The sequence below is a fragment of the Neodiprion fabricii genome, chromosome 1 (genome assembly GCF_021155785.1).
Source record: "Neodiprion fabricii isolate iyNeoFabr1 chromosome 1, iyNeoFabr1.1, whole genome shotgun sequence".
Classification (NCBI taxonomy): Eukaryota; Metazoa; Arthropoda; class Insecta; order Hymenoptera; family Diprionidae; genus Neodiprion; species Neodiprion fabricii.
The window spans coordinates 1,953,649-1,969,194 of NC_060239.1; the positions used below are offsets into that span (position 1 = coordinate 1,953,649).

General features: G+C 41.5%; 3 protein-coding genes across 4 annotated transcripts; 2 read left to right on the forward strand and 1 right to left on the reverse strand.

The window, feature by feature from the left end:
• Nucleotides 1–693: 693 nt before the first annotated feature.
• Nucleotides 694–7,568, forward strand: LOC124185390 (protein BCL9 homolog). The gene is made up of 9 exons (XM_046576110.1): nucleotides 694–1,150; nucleotides 2,251–2,578; nucleotides 2,665–2,891; nucleotides 2,976–3,231; nucleotides 3,357–3,703; nucleotides 3,776–4,232; nucleotides 4,382–4,544; nucleotides 4,622–5,887; nucleotides 7,302–7,568. The coding sequence occupies exons 1-8, from the start codon at nucleotides 1,142–1,144 to the stop codon at nucleotides 5,493–5,495; spliced, it is 2,661 nt and encodes an 886-aa protein (XP_046432066.1). The 5' UTR covers nucleotides 694–1,141; the 3' UTR covers nucleotides 5,496–5,887; nucleotides 7,302–7,568.
• On the reverse strand, nucleotides 5,936–9,131 carry LOC124185458 (lambda-crystallin homolog). Its single transcript, XM_046576267.1, has 6 exons — nucleotides 8,669–9,131; nucleotides 7,729–7,916; nucleotides 7,419–7,627; nucleotides 6,932–7,089; nucleotides 6,585–6,727; nucleotides 5,936–6,523 (listed from the first exon to the last, which is right to left on the reverse strand). The coding sequence occupies exons 1-6, from the start codon at nucleotides 8,704–8,706 to the stop codon at nucleotides 6,294–6,296; spliced, it is 966 nt and encodes a 321-aa protein (XP_046432223.1). The 5' UTR covers nucleotides 8,707–9,131; the 3' UTR covers nucleotides 5,936–6,293.
• LOC124185377 (platelet binding protein GspB-like) lies at nucleotides 7,880–14,780 on the forward strand. Of its 2 annotated transcripts, none has more exons than XM_046576099.1 (7): nucleotides 7,880–8,308; nucleotides 10,914–11,156; nucleotides 11,234–11,620; nucleotides 11,680–12,126; nucleotides 12,203–13,735; nucleotides 13,928–14,149; nucleotides 14,218–14,780. In XM_046576099.1, the coding sequence occupies exons 1-7, from the start codon at nucleotides 8,176–8,178 to the stop codon at nucleotides 14,352–14,354; spliced, it is 3,102 nt and encodes a 1,033-aa protein (XP_046432055.1). In that variant the 5' UTR covers nucleotides 7,880–8,175; the 3' UTR covers nucleotides 14,355–14,780. The 2 variants fall into 2 exon arrangements, with proteins under 2 accessions (XP_046432055.1, XP_046432046.1); XM_046576090.1 differs by having other exon boundaries at nucleotides 7,906–8,308; nucleotides 13,925–14,149.
• The last annotated feature ends 766 nt before the right edge of the window (nucleotides 14,781–15,546 follow it).

A 15,546-nucleotide genomic window follows, 5' to 3' on the forward strand; every position in this document is an offset into this window, starting at 1 on the left:
GAAAAATTATACATAGAATAAGATATGTAAACGAGGTTAAAGCATAAATTGATGAATTGTTTCACTATATTGCTATTTGCATGCTTATTAATCCAGCTGTATTTATATATCAACAAGTAATAATTTGTATACGCGGTTTGCAGTAGGCCAGCACAGGTTTCCAATTGATGAGTAATTTTATTACACGAATGAAACGTCGCTAACGAAATTGAATGATTACGATATTAGCTAGATTTGTATGCCGTTGACGTTGAAAAGAATTTAATTTCAAAACCGCAAAGCAGGCAACCCGCATCCCTTACCAAGAGTGACCACTAATTAGTGGTGTAGATGTCAAACATCATACAACGTCGGTTTATGTACAATAGATTTTTTACAATTTCGTTTTCATCATAATTTATTTGAATTTATTGCGTATCAGTTGAACTTCGGAAGAGATTTCATACCCAATGCGCACGATAATCCTGATGGGCTACTAGGCGCCAAAAAAAATGAGCTGTAATGATATTTCACAGACTTGAGCATGTCGATTGATATGAATTTTCTGTACGGTTCTGCGAGGAATTCATTCCCAGCATTTTCAGCCGTGTAGAAATTGATTATTGGAAGTAGGAGGAAAGAAAAATATATGCTAAAGTGTCAGAAACCGTTGCGTTCGATTTTGGATAGAAAATTTGTTTGCAACCAACTTTTAGTAAGGGTGCCTCATTACTGTAATTCCTACAATCAGTCGGTTCGACTAGCCCTAATGAGAGGATTATATATTACCCTATTGGCCAAATTTGAGGTTTCCAGTTTATCCCCTCCCTGGGACTCCGCCAATGACAAGTTGCTGGGCTAACCCAGGTCTAAAATCAGATGCGTATGTACTTGTTGAGTAGTCGGTACCCGAGAGCCGAGGTTGCGAGTTTTTGTGTCAATAGTTATGGCGACGATTGTGTACCCCGATCGTGTGAAAATAAACTTACCGCTCAATTTCGGGGCTTTATTTCTTTTGCAATAATCATTGTATCTCTCTTGTACGTCTTTTGACATGATCGGCGAATGATAATTGTATATTTTTAATAATTCGCTACGTATGAACAAAATCACCCACACGCTTCTCTAGATAATTACTATAAAAACACCCCCCGGTCGAAAAATGTCAAAGGTACTTTATCCTTGTACTCACATGTTTACAAACAGATACAACATACTGTGTGAATTTAATTTCCATACTGTTTCAAAGGTGACACACTTGTTGGTGGAATAAACCTATATCATACATTGCTATTCTTGAAATTCATTCTGAGCATAATTCGTCAACCAATTTCTCAAGGATTACTGAGTTCAATCAATCATGTAGATGTAATGAGATTCTTAAATCAATTGTGAACAAGGCAAAAATTATAAAGATTTATAAAGAACCATCCCTATCAGTGCAAAATAAGATGTAGAATCATTGTTATTAGTACTTCCATATTATTGCCATGTGTATGAACCAGTTCGTGTACAAAGTATTCAAAATCTGTTTCTGCTGGAAAAATAACTGTACATTATGCAACAAGGGAATAAAGTCGAACTCGCTTCGCTGAGGCGATAAGCCCACCCGCGCGGATAACCGACTTTTATTCCTGTGTTATTGGCTTGAGAAATGGGACTCGATATTTTTCGCAATATTGTCTTTAGAATTCAGAACAGCTATTATTAATTAAAAAAATTAATTGTAAATGCATAAGAGTAGGTTGGCAAAATCGGGACCAGACCCTAGTGGGGCTGTGTGATCAAACCCTCCCCCAGCTCCTCCACCCCCAACTAAAAAATATACTTTTTAAAAATTAAATAAAAGTTTGAAATTTATGGAAGTACAATAAAAATAACTGCCTGGTATTTATTCTGTATTAGCAACATCAACAATTCAGATGATATCAATTGAGATTTCTACAATTGAATTTCGAAACTTTGCTAAAATTTTTGTTTGTTGCATTACAAATTATTACAAATGATGAAAAAATTTAATAAAAGCATTTAGCATAAAACATCATTGTAATTTTACCTTTTATGTCTAAGTGTAATCATTCTAATAGTCTGAAAACTAGAATATTAGTGAAAGTTCACAGTAATACAGAAAGAAATATGTAATCAAAATAGAAAAAAAAATGGAGAGTAAACTCGAAAATCTGAGATACTTACTATCGAAAGTGCCACTTTTGAAAAAGGGGAAATTTATCGTTGAGTCAAAAATAAATTAAATTTCCCGCCCATGTTTAGCTTTTCCAGCTTCTCACTGATTCAAAGGTCACGGGGTACGAAAATGAAATCGAAAAAATAATCAACGACTTGGATTGCGAGCAGAAAATAATCTTGAAACAAGAGCCATGTAAAGATTCTTGCACGATGAGTAAAAATAGTTCCAGCGGTAACGACATCGAAAACTCTGATGCAGATTCCAAACCTTGCATCAGAGAATTAAGCGGGATTCCTGAAAATTTGAACGGAGATAGAAAAATTAGGGAAAGCACGGAAGAAACTAATAATCAAGTAGCGTTGATTACACCAAAACGAGAGAAAATTCAATACAGTTGCAGATTCCCCAATGGTAAGTGCCTACTATGTCTCATTCGCAATTAGAAAAATCTCTGTTCTACTTCATAATATCGCATCGTTCGATGTTTTCTTTATAAGATCCTGCTGGGGTCTCTATGTGGAAACCGAATGCCAATACGCTCGGAGGATGCAGCGGTGGCAATGATTTTGGTGAAGGGAAATCCCAATTCGTGCGACCACAGAGACAGGTTTTTGTTTTCTCTACGCTGATAGCGAATACAGGTAGCAAAGCTGTTCTGCGAGGCGACTTTCCATCAATCGTAGCTTACTACTCTGCGCAACTACAGCGAAAAATGTCGCTCGAGGTATGATTATGGAGTTATTTCCCAATGCTACGTTATCCGCAGAGTATCGCAAAAGCGTTTCATTCTTCATTTTCTTCCCCACAGAAAGATAAAATCATGAGAAACAGAGCTGGTCATCTTCGTGCTTGGTCTAATAACTTCAATGCTCCTATGTACGATCAAAACAATCAAGAAACCTGCGGCAACAGCTCTACCTACAAAATCCAAGAATTGACAGATCAAAATCCGAATCATTCACCGTTTAGGAACGAACCGTCTGCAAATAATTTTCAAAACTTGAACAGTGAAAATTCGTTTGGTAATACCGAATCATCGATCGACCATACCATCAATAACGTAGGCAAGTGTGGTTGGGAGTTTCTATTTGTTATCTATTTGAATATCCAGTACTATCACCGCGTCATGTACTTACAGGATATACATTCAATCAGTAAATTTAAATCATACAGCTTTTATTTGATCCAGTGAGTTCTCTGCCCAGTCCCTATTCGATCACCGACTCTGTTAACTCAAGTCCTAACTGGCCGCAGCCTTCGTTACGGGGAGTCAAAGCACCCAACGGGGTTTTGATTCTGCGACAACGTATATATCGAGAAGCACAATTGGCCATACTACGAAGGGCACAAGCTATAATATTTAACAAGTGTAAGAAAGTGACTGATAGACCAGCCCAGGTCTCAGCGCAGAGCACTCAGTCGCAGCCATTCAGACATAGTGACAAAAATTCACCATCCGACAGACCAGTGGATGAGCTTGCGGCCAATACCGAATGGGACGACATTAAAAGTCAGCTTTTCGACTTGGACAATAAGGTAAAATAATATTTAACGTTTTCTCGGATCGAATTAAAACATGTCTGAGCCTAAACTAATAACCCCGTGCAGGTATCGGCTGACAATTCCAGTCCAGTGACATTGAGTGACAGAAGTCTAACTGCCGGTTCAACAGGCCAAGGCCCTTCACCCCCTCACCATCGACCAAAGAGACCATCGAGCCCGCTTATCACCTTGCTAGGTTCAACCCCATCGTTCTCCAATAACCGAACCAGCAATTTATCTCTCTCTTCACTTTCCGCCAACTCAGGCGAAAATTCATCAGTTCATAAAAGCAGGCATGTTCACTGTGTTAGGCAAAGATCAGGATTATTGCCACTGGAGAGTCGGATTACTCAGGAGTCCCCGAGCTGCGGCGCTGGCAATGCTCCCCCCAGAATTGACAGATCTTTGAACCACAGTAACTCTGAAACACCGGCGTCTTACCCTCACCTTTTGGGATTCACTCCTGGTCCACCTTCGATGCAGAAACAGCCCATCGACTTAATATCACGTCATTCACCGAGCGGTAAATTTATTCTGAGTTCATTCGCATCGAATATCAGCCATTTGAAATTCTAAATGCCTAACTCTGTCTCTCACTCTCTCTCTCTCTCTTTGTCTTTCTCTCTCTCCCTCTCTCTCTCTCTCTCTCTCCACCTCCGTTTGGATTCACAGTGGATGACATACTTTGTCAGACTTTAGAAGCGGTCAGTCGGGAACAGCGGGAGCAAGTTGGGACTGCTACGGATACCAAGGACGGGAATCTGATGCCAGTGCCAAGACTCCAACAGGAGTTAACTGAGACAATCACTAGATCGAAAGATACTAACTCGTCTTCGTAAGTGCATCCAGATTGCATCAGAGCGATATAAGTTTGAAATGAGGTGATCATTGAATAATTTATTCCTATTCCAGCAACACCGGCCAAATTAGAAAACTGCCAGACGTCGGTAGCAATCAATGCTCCGCAAGCGGCATGGGGGTGACGAGTCCTCTGTCGGAGATCAATGATCGTGGATTCGGGGGTCTACTTCCGAACCCTCGGAGTCCTCGTACTCCTCGTACCCCCACTAATAACACGTGGTACTGGGTGTCCGATTTCTCAACTACCATTCAGGCTGGCAGTGGAAAGACATCGAGCAGTCAGAACAGCCCAGCAGCCCCTCACGACAAAGGTCTAATTGACTGCATGGGGCGGCCGAAGAAGTCCTCACCTTCCTCGAACAAAAGGCAGCCAACAAATCTGAAAACCCCATTGCAGTCTACTCCTCTGGACTCGTCCGGCAGCTATCGAGACCACGTGCTCATCAGTGAGCAGCACGAGAACCTTCCACTTAACCCGAACAACGTCGATGACTGTCATCTGGGTACTCCGGAGTCCGTAAGTACGGACCATTTCGACCCGATCACATCACTGGCTCAAATGAGCGAGCTACTACCAAAGAGTACACTGATGTCCAACCTGCGCGAGATGTGCTCCGAAAATCCGTTTCGCAAGCCGGTGCGGAAACGCCCGCCGTGCCCCGTGAATCCCAAAAAAAATGCGGACGTCCCACGATCGGAAAGGGAGCACGGGGATTCCACCAAGTCCGCCGACTGCGTGCCAACCGGAGATAATCCGGCTTCTGCAGCCGAACCTGCAGGAAACTCGGAGATCCCCAACATAGCGTCGGCTAAACAGACTATGGAATCCGCCGCGATGCATACGGCCTCAACCTCTAACGGGGAACCACAAGGCGTTATCAGATTAGCGGAGCCCAGCATGCCATTGCCGGCCGCAAATTTATAATATGCCTGGGAACTAGGGCGTCGTCATGGGGATAAGGCCGTCGGGACCTTATCATCCAATAGATCCGAATATGGAGATGGCTAGTGGCGGCTTTCAAGATTACGCCCAGGAGTATCATAATTTTGAACAACAGTTGTACGTCCTTGACAGTACGCCCAGTAACTCCCATCATCCCAACCTTCCACCATGAACAAATTCCGCTACCATTCCGACAGAATGGTGACCACACTGTTGTTTGGTGGGTAGAATCATTTCTACTCTGTCCAGTGAAATATTAATTTAAAAATCATTCTCCCAACCCCATAAAATGAGGCACTTTTTACGCCGAGAGACACGACGCACAAGAATTTTTGTGCGTGACTTGTACATATTACAGAAAACAAATTTAAACGGTTAGTAAAAATCTTGAATTTGAATTTAAAAAATGGCAAATTTTTTGCGAAAATAATTTTTATTACTCTGTGTACAGGCATATTGTGTGAGGCAGAAACTTATAACTATTATACGTAGGTATATTCTGACACTTAAATCGCGCTGTTATCTGCGAACACAATTGTACTCGTATCTGCAGTCGCTTCCGTTCGAATTAATGTTAGGCCGACGATTCAAAAATAAGTATAAAACGAATTCGTGATGAAAATATATTTTGATATTACGTGAGTCTAATCAAAAATCAGTCGACATGAAATGAATGAAATCCAAGAACAAAATGATAAGTATAAAGTGTGAAAATAATCCTTAAACGCGAAACCATATACTCGCTTTTTGAACGTCACGCGTCAACTGCTGTCAGAAAGTTTATTGACTGTCTTTCCATTTGCTGTCAAGCTCTTTTTTCAGTATCGAAAGCTTGGTCAGAGCATCGTCACGCCACGCTCTTCTGGCTGGCAGTTGATCGATGGGAGTGATTGCATTTAGTTGGTTGGAAATCTTTTCGGCAACTTCACCCTCGAACTTAGGTACGGCTCCCATCGTCATGCTGACGTTGTATATGCTGTTTTTGTAGGTTTCGCAGTATTTCTTCATTCCTAAAACGCGAAGATTTGATTACAACTCATTCCCCTTTGGTCACATCCCTGGTAAACTCACCTTCAGCGTTGAGATGAGCCGTTTCAAAGGCGCCCAAAAACGCGTATCTCATGCCAAGCCCCTCACTCATTACCAAGTCCATATCTTTCACATCCAAAATACCGTCAGCCACCATTCGCCACGCCTCGTTCAGAATCGCGTACCTGCGTTCAAATATGTGTTCATTGGACGCGATTTGTTCATCAAGAGTTTAGATAAGAGTTAGATTTCTTTCGATTTCACAATCAATAAACAGATCAAAGCTTTTGTACAATCGATAAATTACCACTACTTATCTTTGCGGGAAACTCGGAGATATCTTTTATTGCTGGTAAATAGGCACTGCCGTTATAACCATCGATACTCACTGTATTCTATTGAGCGCAAATCCGTCGACTTCACGGCTGAGCAATACGGGTGCCTGACCGATTTCGGTCATGATTGCTCGTGTTGCAACTGCTATTTCGGGACGGGTCCATGGAGATGGTACGATCTCCACGAGAGGCACATAGTATGGTGGGTTAACCTGAAATAAGCGCGTTTAATTAACGTTTTGTATGTCGTTCTATATTTTCCAGGTTACGCTGGCGTATCTTGTACAGTGCACTGAACCAATCGTTGAGATTAAATTGTAAACATCCACCATCTTCTCGCGTTGATTCAACAGAGTTGATAAACCAATATTACGTCACTTGACAATTTATTCTTCGCCACGTTATCATTCTTGTTTGATTGCAGCAATTACAGAGTTTTATTCCGCCTTCTCTGCCCATGAGCCTAGGTCATCGGTTCACTGATAATTCGACAAGATAATCTACGTTGTCGAAATATTAATAATGCAAGAGAAATGCTTACGGGATGAGAAACAATGACCTGATCCCGATGTTTCATCTTTTCGGAGAATAGTGAGGGACGAAAAGTGGACGTCGAGGATGAGAGAATGGTCTTGTCGTCAAGGATCTTGTCTAGATCAGTGTAGAGCTTGATCTTCCAGTCCAGCTTCTCGGGAATGCATTCCTGGACAAATTTGGCGCCCTTGACGGTATCTTCAAGGCTAGTCGAACCTGGTTGAAAAAATTGAGTTTGTTGTTAAATACCTTCCGGAGATTGCTGAACTGGCACGTAATTGGAAAACCCTCGAATTTCGTTTTCGCATGACACTGACCTTTAATGGCTTTGAACTGACCATCAGCGTCCACACTTCCACGCAAGAGGCCATTACTCTGGAGAGTGTTGAGTTGCTGACGAATGTCTTTCAGAGCATTCGTTATTTGTTCCTGGACAATATCGTAGATGGTGACTTGGTAGCCAACACTAGCGAATAGCATTGCCCAACTGCGTCCAATCAGGCCGCTGTAACGAAATCGAAGTTGATAGAATTTTAATACAAGAACATATTATGGTCCTGTTTATTCAGCTGCCGGGTATTTGAATTCATGGTCAGCAGATCTTTCTTACAATCAACGTCTGAGAAGGTTTGTTTGGTAATTATTATTATCAGTCTGGGCGATGGAAAGGGTCCGCCGAGCTGAGATGTAAAATTGAAAAATCTGCATCATCACCGACATGACTGACGAGGAACCACTTTCCTGTATTGAACTGGGTGACCCAGATGAGCCATCGTTCGGAGAGTTTCTCAGTAGCGGTTAGGTACCGGTTCTCATATCACTTGACAGCCAAGTCGCATGCCGAAGCCGGACTTCGAGTCGTTGGAAAACAGTTCAGAACGGAATGGTGTAACGATTGTTAGTATATCCATAGCCGTAGGCAAGTGATTTGAGAATCCCAAACCTGCCGGTTATTTTATATTATTTCCCTTTTCATACACCGAATTAGAGGTGGCTTTAAGCGTGGTGTAAAGCAAATGTCAAGTGAATGGCTAATAAGTAAAAGAGTAATAAGTAAAAAATTATGTTACGTAACGCGATTCCTTCCCATTCCACACGACTTATAGCACAATGTCGACTGCTATCAGTGTCACGCGTCACACCGACAGTCCTCAGGTACAATACGTATTAACACGAGACGCGGTTCCGAGTCACTTGTCGAGCTGAGACGTAGCGAATGAAGGATATAGTTCCGTCACTATAATTAAATGCACCTACCTTCCGATGATTCCAATCTTTTCATTTTTTGAAGCCATGTTTCTTAGGAGACGGAGGAAAGAGGCTTCTCGTATAATCACTTGGAGGATTAGTCAGTATCGTCGACGAACTAAATGCGCGAAATTCACGACGCGACTGGCGTCGCGACACCGCGAATCTGTATATATATACACGGTGATGTATTGAAGCGGCTGTAGAGCCCGCTTCCTCCACTTCTACGCAGTGTTTTATACACCGCACGGCATATGAAAGAACGAAACTCGACGCAACTGATTAAAGCATTTAAATATTTTTCATTCAGTTGTTTCTTATTCATTTATCATCTATTGGGTTTGTTTCCTCACACCGGTTCCACTGCTACACCATCGATGAAAAGAAGCCTCTCAAAATTAAAATGTTTGACGGTTTCAGCACGGATCGTTTTGGTTTCGCGTTGCATAAACTTTGCTTATAAAACTTGGGCTTAATTGGAGACGTTGATTTCTTATCTAAAATGTGTTCTAAATTAGCAAAATACGTAAGAGCTTCTTATGAAATATCACAATTTTACGATTGTAAATTAAGAATATTCAAGTATATACATGTATCGCGCAAGGTCTGCCAGGTTATCATGAGACTCAATGTGCTTTTTAACTTAAAATCTAACATTCTCGATTGTCGATAACTCAACGCGAATCACAGATGGAAATATTATTTATCACAGGCTGCTTCGCGCCAGTATAACGTTGAAGCCCGGACAAGCCGGCTCGACGAAACTTTCACTCTCAATATTAACAGATGTTATCCCACTCAGTAGTTAACTTGACAAAGTCTTTTTTTTTTTACGAAAGAATGAGATTTTCGTGCCGCATCACTCGTTTCAGAAATTTTAGCTTTTCCAGAGAGTATACATTTCTTGGATTACGCGTTACGGTAAAAAACGTGATCATACAGCACAACTAGCTCTTTAATTTTTAATATTAGGTCAGGTTTAAAATTCGAAAGCATGTTAACAAGTTCACACAGCTGCGCTTAGACATCTCCTGTAGTATATCTGCTGTTGTTGTGGAGGATTGTTTTTTCAATACACTTGATATGGAAACACTCTTGATAATGTCTTACATAATATTCTCGCCTCGCCCAGTTCGGGTTACTTCCACATCGAGCGATTGCCGACCAAACAACAAGATTACTACAGCGTATATATATTAATTATACATATTCGAATGAACGGCTCAGAAAAAAATTGACCTTGAGAAATCAAAGCGATATCACAAATTCCGAGATAGATATACTTGCGTCAAATAATTGAAAGCGAAAGGTAAGGGAACAGAGTAGAGGCTGAACGACCAGTCGCACGTCAATTATTCATCTCAAACTATTGTTTTATAAACAAACTTTATTTTATCGTATGAGATTACGTTTCCGTTCATCTCGATTCGTGGACATTCAATGATTTTTATACGTCCATGTTTAACGCGAAATGGTACACCGTGGAAATTTGAATTCATTCACGTCAGTTAAACACGGTCGAGGGAATTAACCGTAAACGTATGCTGCGGAACGATCATGTTGAACTGCCGATGGCTTCTATGCCTTGTGGTCGTACTCGGTATGAACATAATATTTCCCAGTTAGATAAAACCAATCTTTTGCAAATTTTGAAAGCTCTGTAAATCAAGTCATAATATCGTCGAATTGAATTTCGTTCGATCATTTGCTACTTCGGGTCCTGTTATCCCCAATCGCGGAATTTCATTAATTAGCCGAACATACCTGATTTTGTCAACATATTGTTTTGTCAATGATCTTTGATGACTAAACTTATCACTGGTGAAATGGACGAAAGTGTTATAAGTATACATTGCTAGGATCAAAATGAGCTCAGAGGGCAATTAATATGACAATTTAACTGCAGATCACAATCAGAGTATTTACTAATCCCCGCAAGCTGTGGCAATCGTGAAAAAAACTGATTTCTGTGATTTCTGAAATTGTGAATTAAAAAAATCAATCCACAGTTCGGTTGGATGTTGTTATGGAAACTCTGTATATTATGATAATTGCCGCCTGACTGATAATATGTTGTAATTACGTTGTTGACGAGATAGTGTAAGCGAGATTTTATACTTACTCGTTCAACCTCCCAGCAATGATGATATTGAAAGAATTTTAATTAGGTAAAATATTCATTCAAACAATTGTTATGATCTTGAATATTCGAAAAATTCAACCCAACAACTGCGATTTCCTGCATCCGATTTAGGGCTATCAGCGCGTCGAACATCTTCGATGAATGACCAGCCAGCTCACGGCAAAAACTATCCCCAAAAGTCGAGGGAAAATGACACGATCGCCTTACTGAATACGGATTCAGACAGCAAAAGAAGACCAGCTGAGGAGTATGCCGAAGAAGAAAATCAGGATCAGGTGCGGCCTGCGACTCCAAGTGTTGCTACTTTTGACCTAGCAGCAAACTTAACGAGCCTAAACGGAAGTGTCACCCTCGGTGAATACGAGTTTATTTATTCATCAATTCATCGGAACAATAACGTAGTGCAGATTTTAATAACTTTTCGGTTTCAGTATCCAACGCCGGGAAGTCGGGTTCTCCCCACGATCAGTCGCACTCAAAGCGACACTCGCGGCGTTCGAAATTGTACCGAAGAGAAGGCAAAGTGAAGTCGCGTGGGAGTTTGGCGAAGAAAAATGCTGCAAGTCCGAGTCTAATACCCTTTGGCATGGAAAGGTCCGACAGTCTGGATCAGGATCCTCCCCGCGGTCGAAAACGCAACAGTGGATTGGCCAAACTCTTGGACTCCACTTCAAAAACGTCCAACGCCACGTCTGAGCCAAATCCTGTCGCTGCGAGCCGCAATGATTCAATTCCGTCCAATTTTCTTTCTACAGGTGAAAGCAAAGTTCTTCTGGATAGATTATCGGACGAGTCGTCCAAACTGGCTAAAGGATCAGGTACGTCAACCAATTTTCATGAATGTGGTTGAATACCATGCATTAACACGCCGCTTTAGGTTTGACTGAAAATTGGCTCAACTTCTCCTCGTCGTCATCGTCGTCAGCGGGGTCCACAATTAACGAAACCGCGTCATCTATCGAACTGATGACGTTCGGATTCGAAAGCGCTGAAGAATTTCGCAGATCTGCCTTGATAAATTCAAGTCACGTAGCGCCTTCATCAATTGCAGCGATTCATTCGTCTTTCACAACGGCAAGATTAGCGACTCTAGTCTCGGATCGATCTGCCGACATGTCGGAATCCACCTCTGCTCGCCCATCCACTGTAGAGATGATCAATAGAAGTCAATCGATGCAGAGAACTGCAAAACGACGTGACGTAGACGATAATAGTTTCGAATTCAGTGTTCACTCGGAGGACAGTCGAGACGTACCCCTTAACATCAAAGAGTTATTTACCTCGGCGAGAACGCCTGGCGATAACACAACGAAGGATCATTCAGGTAAAATATTCGTGTTCTTAACTTCTAATCTATTTAGTAAAATGACCAACTCAACATTTCTATTTTGTGTTTTCAGTGATTTTAACATCAATAGGAAGTGATTCGTCTACGTTGGAAAACTCCTATAATACGAGTTTGAGAATTTCGGCAGTTCGTAATGGGTCAGATACCGATACCATAGCGGAAAGTACAAAGAATTCGAGTCACGACGAACCTGAATTCAACGTATATTCACGGAGCTCAGTGAATGACAGTTTGAATCGACTGACCCTCTTGAAGGTAGCCGATACTCTGAAACACATCGATTGTCAAAAAGCTCGGCGTTCGTATACTCACAGTAATTCCACATTCTCTGAAATTTCGGACGACGCCTCGCCAAAACTCCAAATCGAGTCCGTCAAGGTTTTAAGGTCTTCGTCAAAAGGTAAACTGCATTCGCTGAAACTTAACGACAGTGAGTTTGAAGTAGCCGAGGATTCCTCCGCATCACCGGGCCGGATGTCGATCGATGATAAAGATGGACCACTGAAATTAACGATTCCTTTGAGCATTGATACAATGGCCAAGGCTGGCACGAGCGGTAAGTCAGCAGAAGAAACCGTGGAAGTTCCACGACAGTCGAAAGAGTTAGCAACGACTTTTGGCGATCCTTCTCTGACGGAAACTGTATCCAAAAAGAGAAACGTTGATCACGGACCCCTTCGAGAGGTTCTCGATGTCGACCAGCATCTTGCATCGAGATGCAACCCAGGTTCTTCGACTGAACGGTCGGAAAACGTCCAGAGAGTGGACAGCGAAAATCGGGTTGATCAACAACGCACTGACGCTGTGACGCTCTCAGTTTCTGAAAGCAGCATTTCCAATCTGGAACATTGTTTGATGCGGTCCTCTTCGTCAGCGATGCCCCGTGATTTGATTAACGATCCTGAACGCCGCCTCGAGGCTCTTGTCGCGTCAATTATTCCTGATAATCCCGAAGAGAGAGAAGCAGACGCGACGTTCACGATGAACAGAAATCATGATGAAGATACTCAGGCTGGCCGACTGGGCTATTCGTCTCCTGAACCCCGGGGTCCTCAGAGTTTACATGACTCGGACGTGATCGTTTTGGAAACTTTCGAGCCAGTAGTTAGCGAGTTGGTGACTCCTCTTGAAGAAGTTGCCGATGTTGACGGTTCTCCGGGGTTCACTGGCTTCGAAGAACACTGCAACTCGTCTTTATTTAATGTTTTTATACCGTCTGTAAATTCCCGTGAAATTGTCGCCAGGTCAATACAAAATCTTCCTAACTCGCTGGTCCTGAAGATTAATGAGCCAATGGTGAGAATTGAAACGCAGAATATTACGACGGAGGACAGTCTCTACATCATGGAAGGCTTTGGCTTGTTCAAAAACAGTCCTGAAGATGTTTCCGAACTCGAGGAAGAGCTCGATCGACGGAAGGGCGCCCCCTTTGACTATGCCGAAACGGAAGGGTACCTGGTATATTCACCCCCCGGTGATCATGCCCCAGGACTGAAAGTCATAGATGAGATCGAGTTCAAAGCTGAATTACCAGCCAAGCCAGAATCACTGGTTGCCGATGTTCTGTGGAATCGAAATTTCGGCGGTAATACATAATATGCTTATATGGTGATTCATACTTGGAATACGATACGCAAATTTGACAATTCGATTGCAAAATGATTTGATGATACTTAAATTCCATAGACTTACTCTATCTTATGATCTAATCACGATATTTAGGGTACTATTCAATACGTTAATTAAGTTGACATGGCATTTTTACTTTTCTCAGAAGAAATGGACGATCTGTCGTGGTTGGACGATGAAACTGGAAATGCAATTTGGAAATCCATACAAAGTAAGGATGCTCAGCAGAAAAGTTTACTTAACCCGAGTGAATATCCTGCAACGCTAAGTGATGTCAAGGAAGTTCAATCTCCTGTCAAGAAACTTTTAATCCGAGAACATATAACCGAAAAAAGTACACACCATCTGTACATACTACCAACAATTTATGGTTAGTATAAAAAAGAAGCATAAAAATATCAATTTGAAATATGACCCCGATAAATTGTATGACTGCAGTTTTAATCGGAATGTGTGTCGTCATCGTGGGATGCAGCATTTGGTACAGCAAGAAACGTGTGAAGAGACGGTCCAACTTACCCAAACTCACGTACTTCGTTCAGCAGCGGCAGGAAACTACGGAGGCCATTGTATGAGATAAACCTTACAATACTCGTACATACGATTTTCTTATTCATGGATTGTAGCGTGATGCAAATGGAATTTTTTTACCAATGAAATATATGATATTGTACAGAAAGTATAGAGTGATACTGGTAATTGTCATGCAGCTGTAATTCGCGGAGTTTTCAAAATTTGTCCCAAATAAGATTGATATATTCGTATTCTCTGGACGAAACATGACAACGTAGTGCATAAAAAGAGATTCAAATCACCACATCTGCGAAATAAAGAAGATGAAAATTTATACATGGCAGTTCAAGCCATTGGTTGCTGTGACATTGAACTATGCGTGCAATTTATTATCAACGCAAAATAACGTTGACAACCGCTTCAGCTTGACTTAGTCCTAGCATTCGTTGAGGAATAATCATGATATAGATAGCTTCTAAATGCATTAATTTGAGTATTTTCAGAATCTGTACATTATGATAAAATAAAAATGATTATAATAGAAATCGAAAGTTGACCTTCCTTGTATTCCAACCCAAAACTTCTCGTCTCGAAATAGATAACAATGGATTTTCCTAAACTAATTGAACCTTCAGGACTGCGAAAGAGACATCAAAAAAAGCAAGGGACCGGCAGCAGGGAAGTTACGGAGCAAATCTTTCATTTTTTCGCTGTAACTCATGATCCGTTAATCGTTTTCGTTTTTTGGCTGTAACTTTCGATGCGTTGATCGCAGCGTATTGGGACTGCGCCCAATCGATTTCTCTCGCAAAATGACGTCGGAATAGTGCCACAATTAATTGATTCCAGCACTTTTGAAAATCGCGAAAATTTTCGCCAAAAATACAAAGGGGTTAACCTTCCTTTTTTTTTGACCAAAAAATTTTTCGTCTCAGAATTGATTCGTATGACTCTTTCCCGACCAATTAGACCCCAAGGAACTCAGAAAACGCAGCAAAAGGAGCGTGGGATCAACGGGAGAGAAGATTCGAGGAAAAAAGCACCTGCTGAAAAATGTCGAAAATTCAGGTTTTCGTTTTTTGGCTGTAACTTTCGATGCGTTGATCGCAGCGTATTGTGACTGCGCCCAATCGATTTCTCCCGCAAAATGACGTCGGAATAGTGCCACAATCAATTTATTCCAGCACTTTTGAAAATCGCGAAAATTTTCGCCAAAAATACAAAGGGGTTAACCTTCCTTTTTTTTTGACCAAA

What these genes read in the sequence shown, in the direction of transcription:
- LOC124185390 (XM_046576110.1), top strand. An exon ending in TTTTCGACTTGGACAATAAG is followed by an intron (nt 3,704 to 3,775) that starts GTAAAATAATAT and finishes AACCCCGTGCAG; the next exon opens with GTATCGGCTGACAATTCCAG. An exon ending in AAAGATACTAACTCGTCTTC is followed by an intron (nt 4,545 to 4,621) that starts GTAAGTGCATCC and finishes TTCCTATTCCAG; the next exon opens with CAACACCGGCCAAATTAGAA.
- LOC124185377 (XM_046576090.1), top strand. Translation starts at nt 8,176, where the DNA reads ATGAGCCATCGTTCGGAGAGTTTCTCAGTAGCGGTTAGGTACCGGTTC. An exon ending in CAAACTGGCTAAAGGATCAG is followed by an intron (nt 11,621 to 11,679) that starts GTACGTCAACCA and finishes ACGCCGCTTTAG; the next exon opens with GTTTGACTGAAAATTGGCTC. An exon ending in CATACTACCAACAATTTATG is followed by an intron (nt 14,150 to 14,217) that starts GTTAGTATAAAA and finishes GTATGACTGCAG; the next exon opens with TTTTAATCGGAATGTGTGTC.
- LOC124185458 (XM_046576267.1), bottom strand. Translation starts at nt 8,706, where the DNA reads ATGGCTTCAAAAAATGAAAAGATTGGAATCATCGGAAG. An exon ending in TCAGTTCAAAGCCATTAAAG is followed by an intron (nt 7,628 to 7,728) that starts GTCAGTGTCATG and finishes TTTTTCAACCAG; the next exon opens with GTTCGACTAGCCTTGAAGAT. An exon ending in GGCTCATCTCAACGCTGAAG is followed by an intron (nt 6,524 to 6,584) that starts GTGAGTTTACCA and finishes TTCGCGTTTTAG; the next exon opens with GAATGAAGAAATACTGCGAA.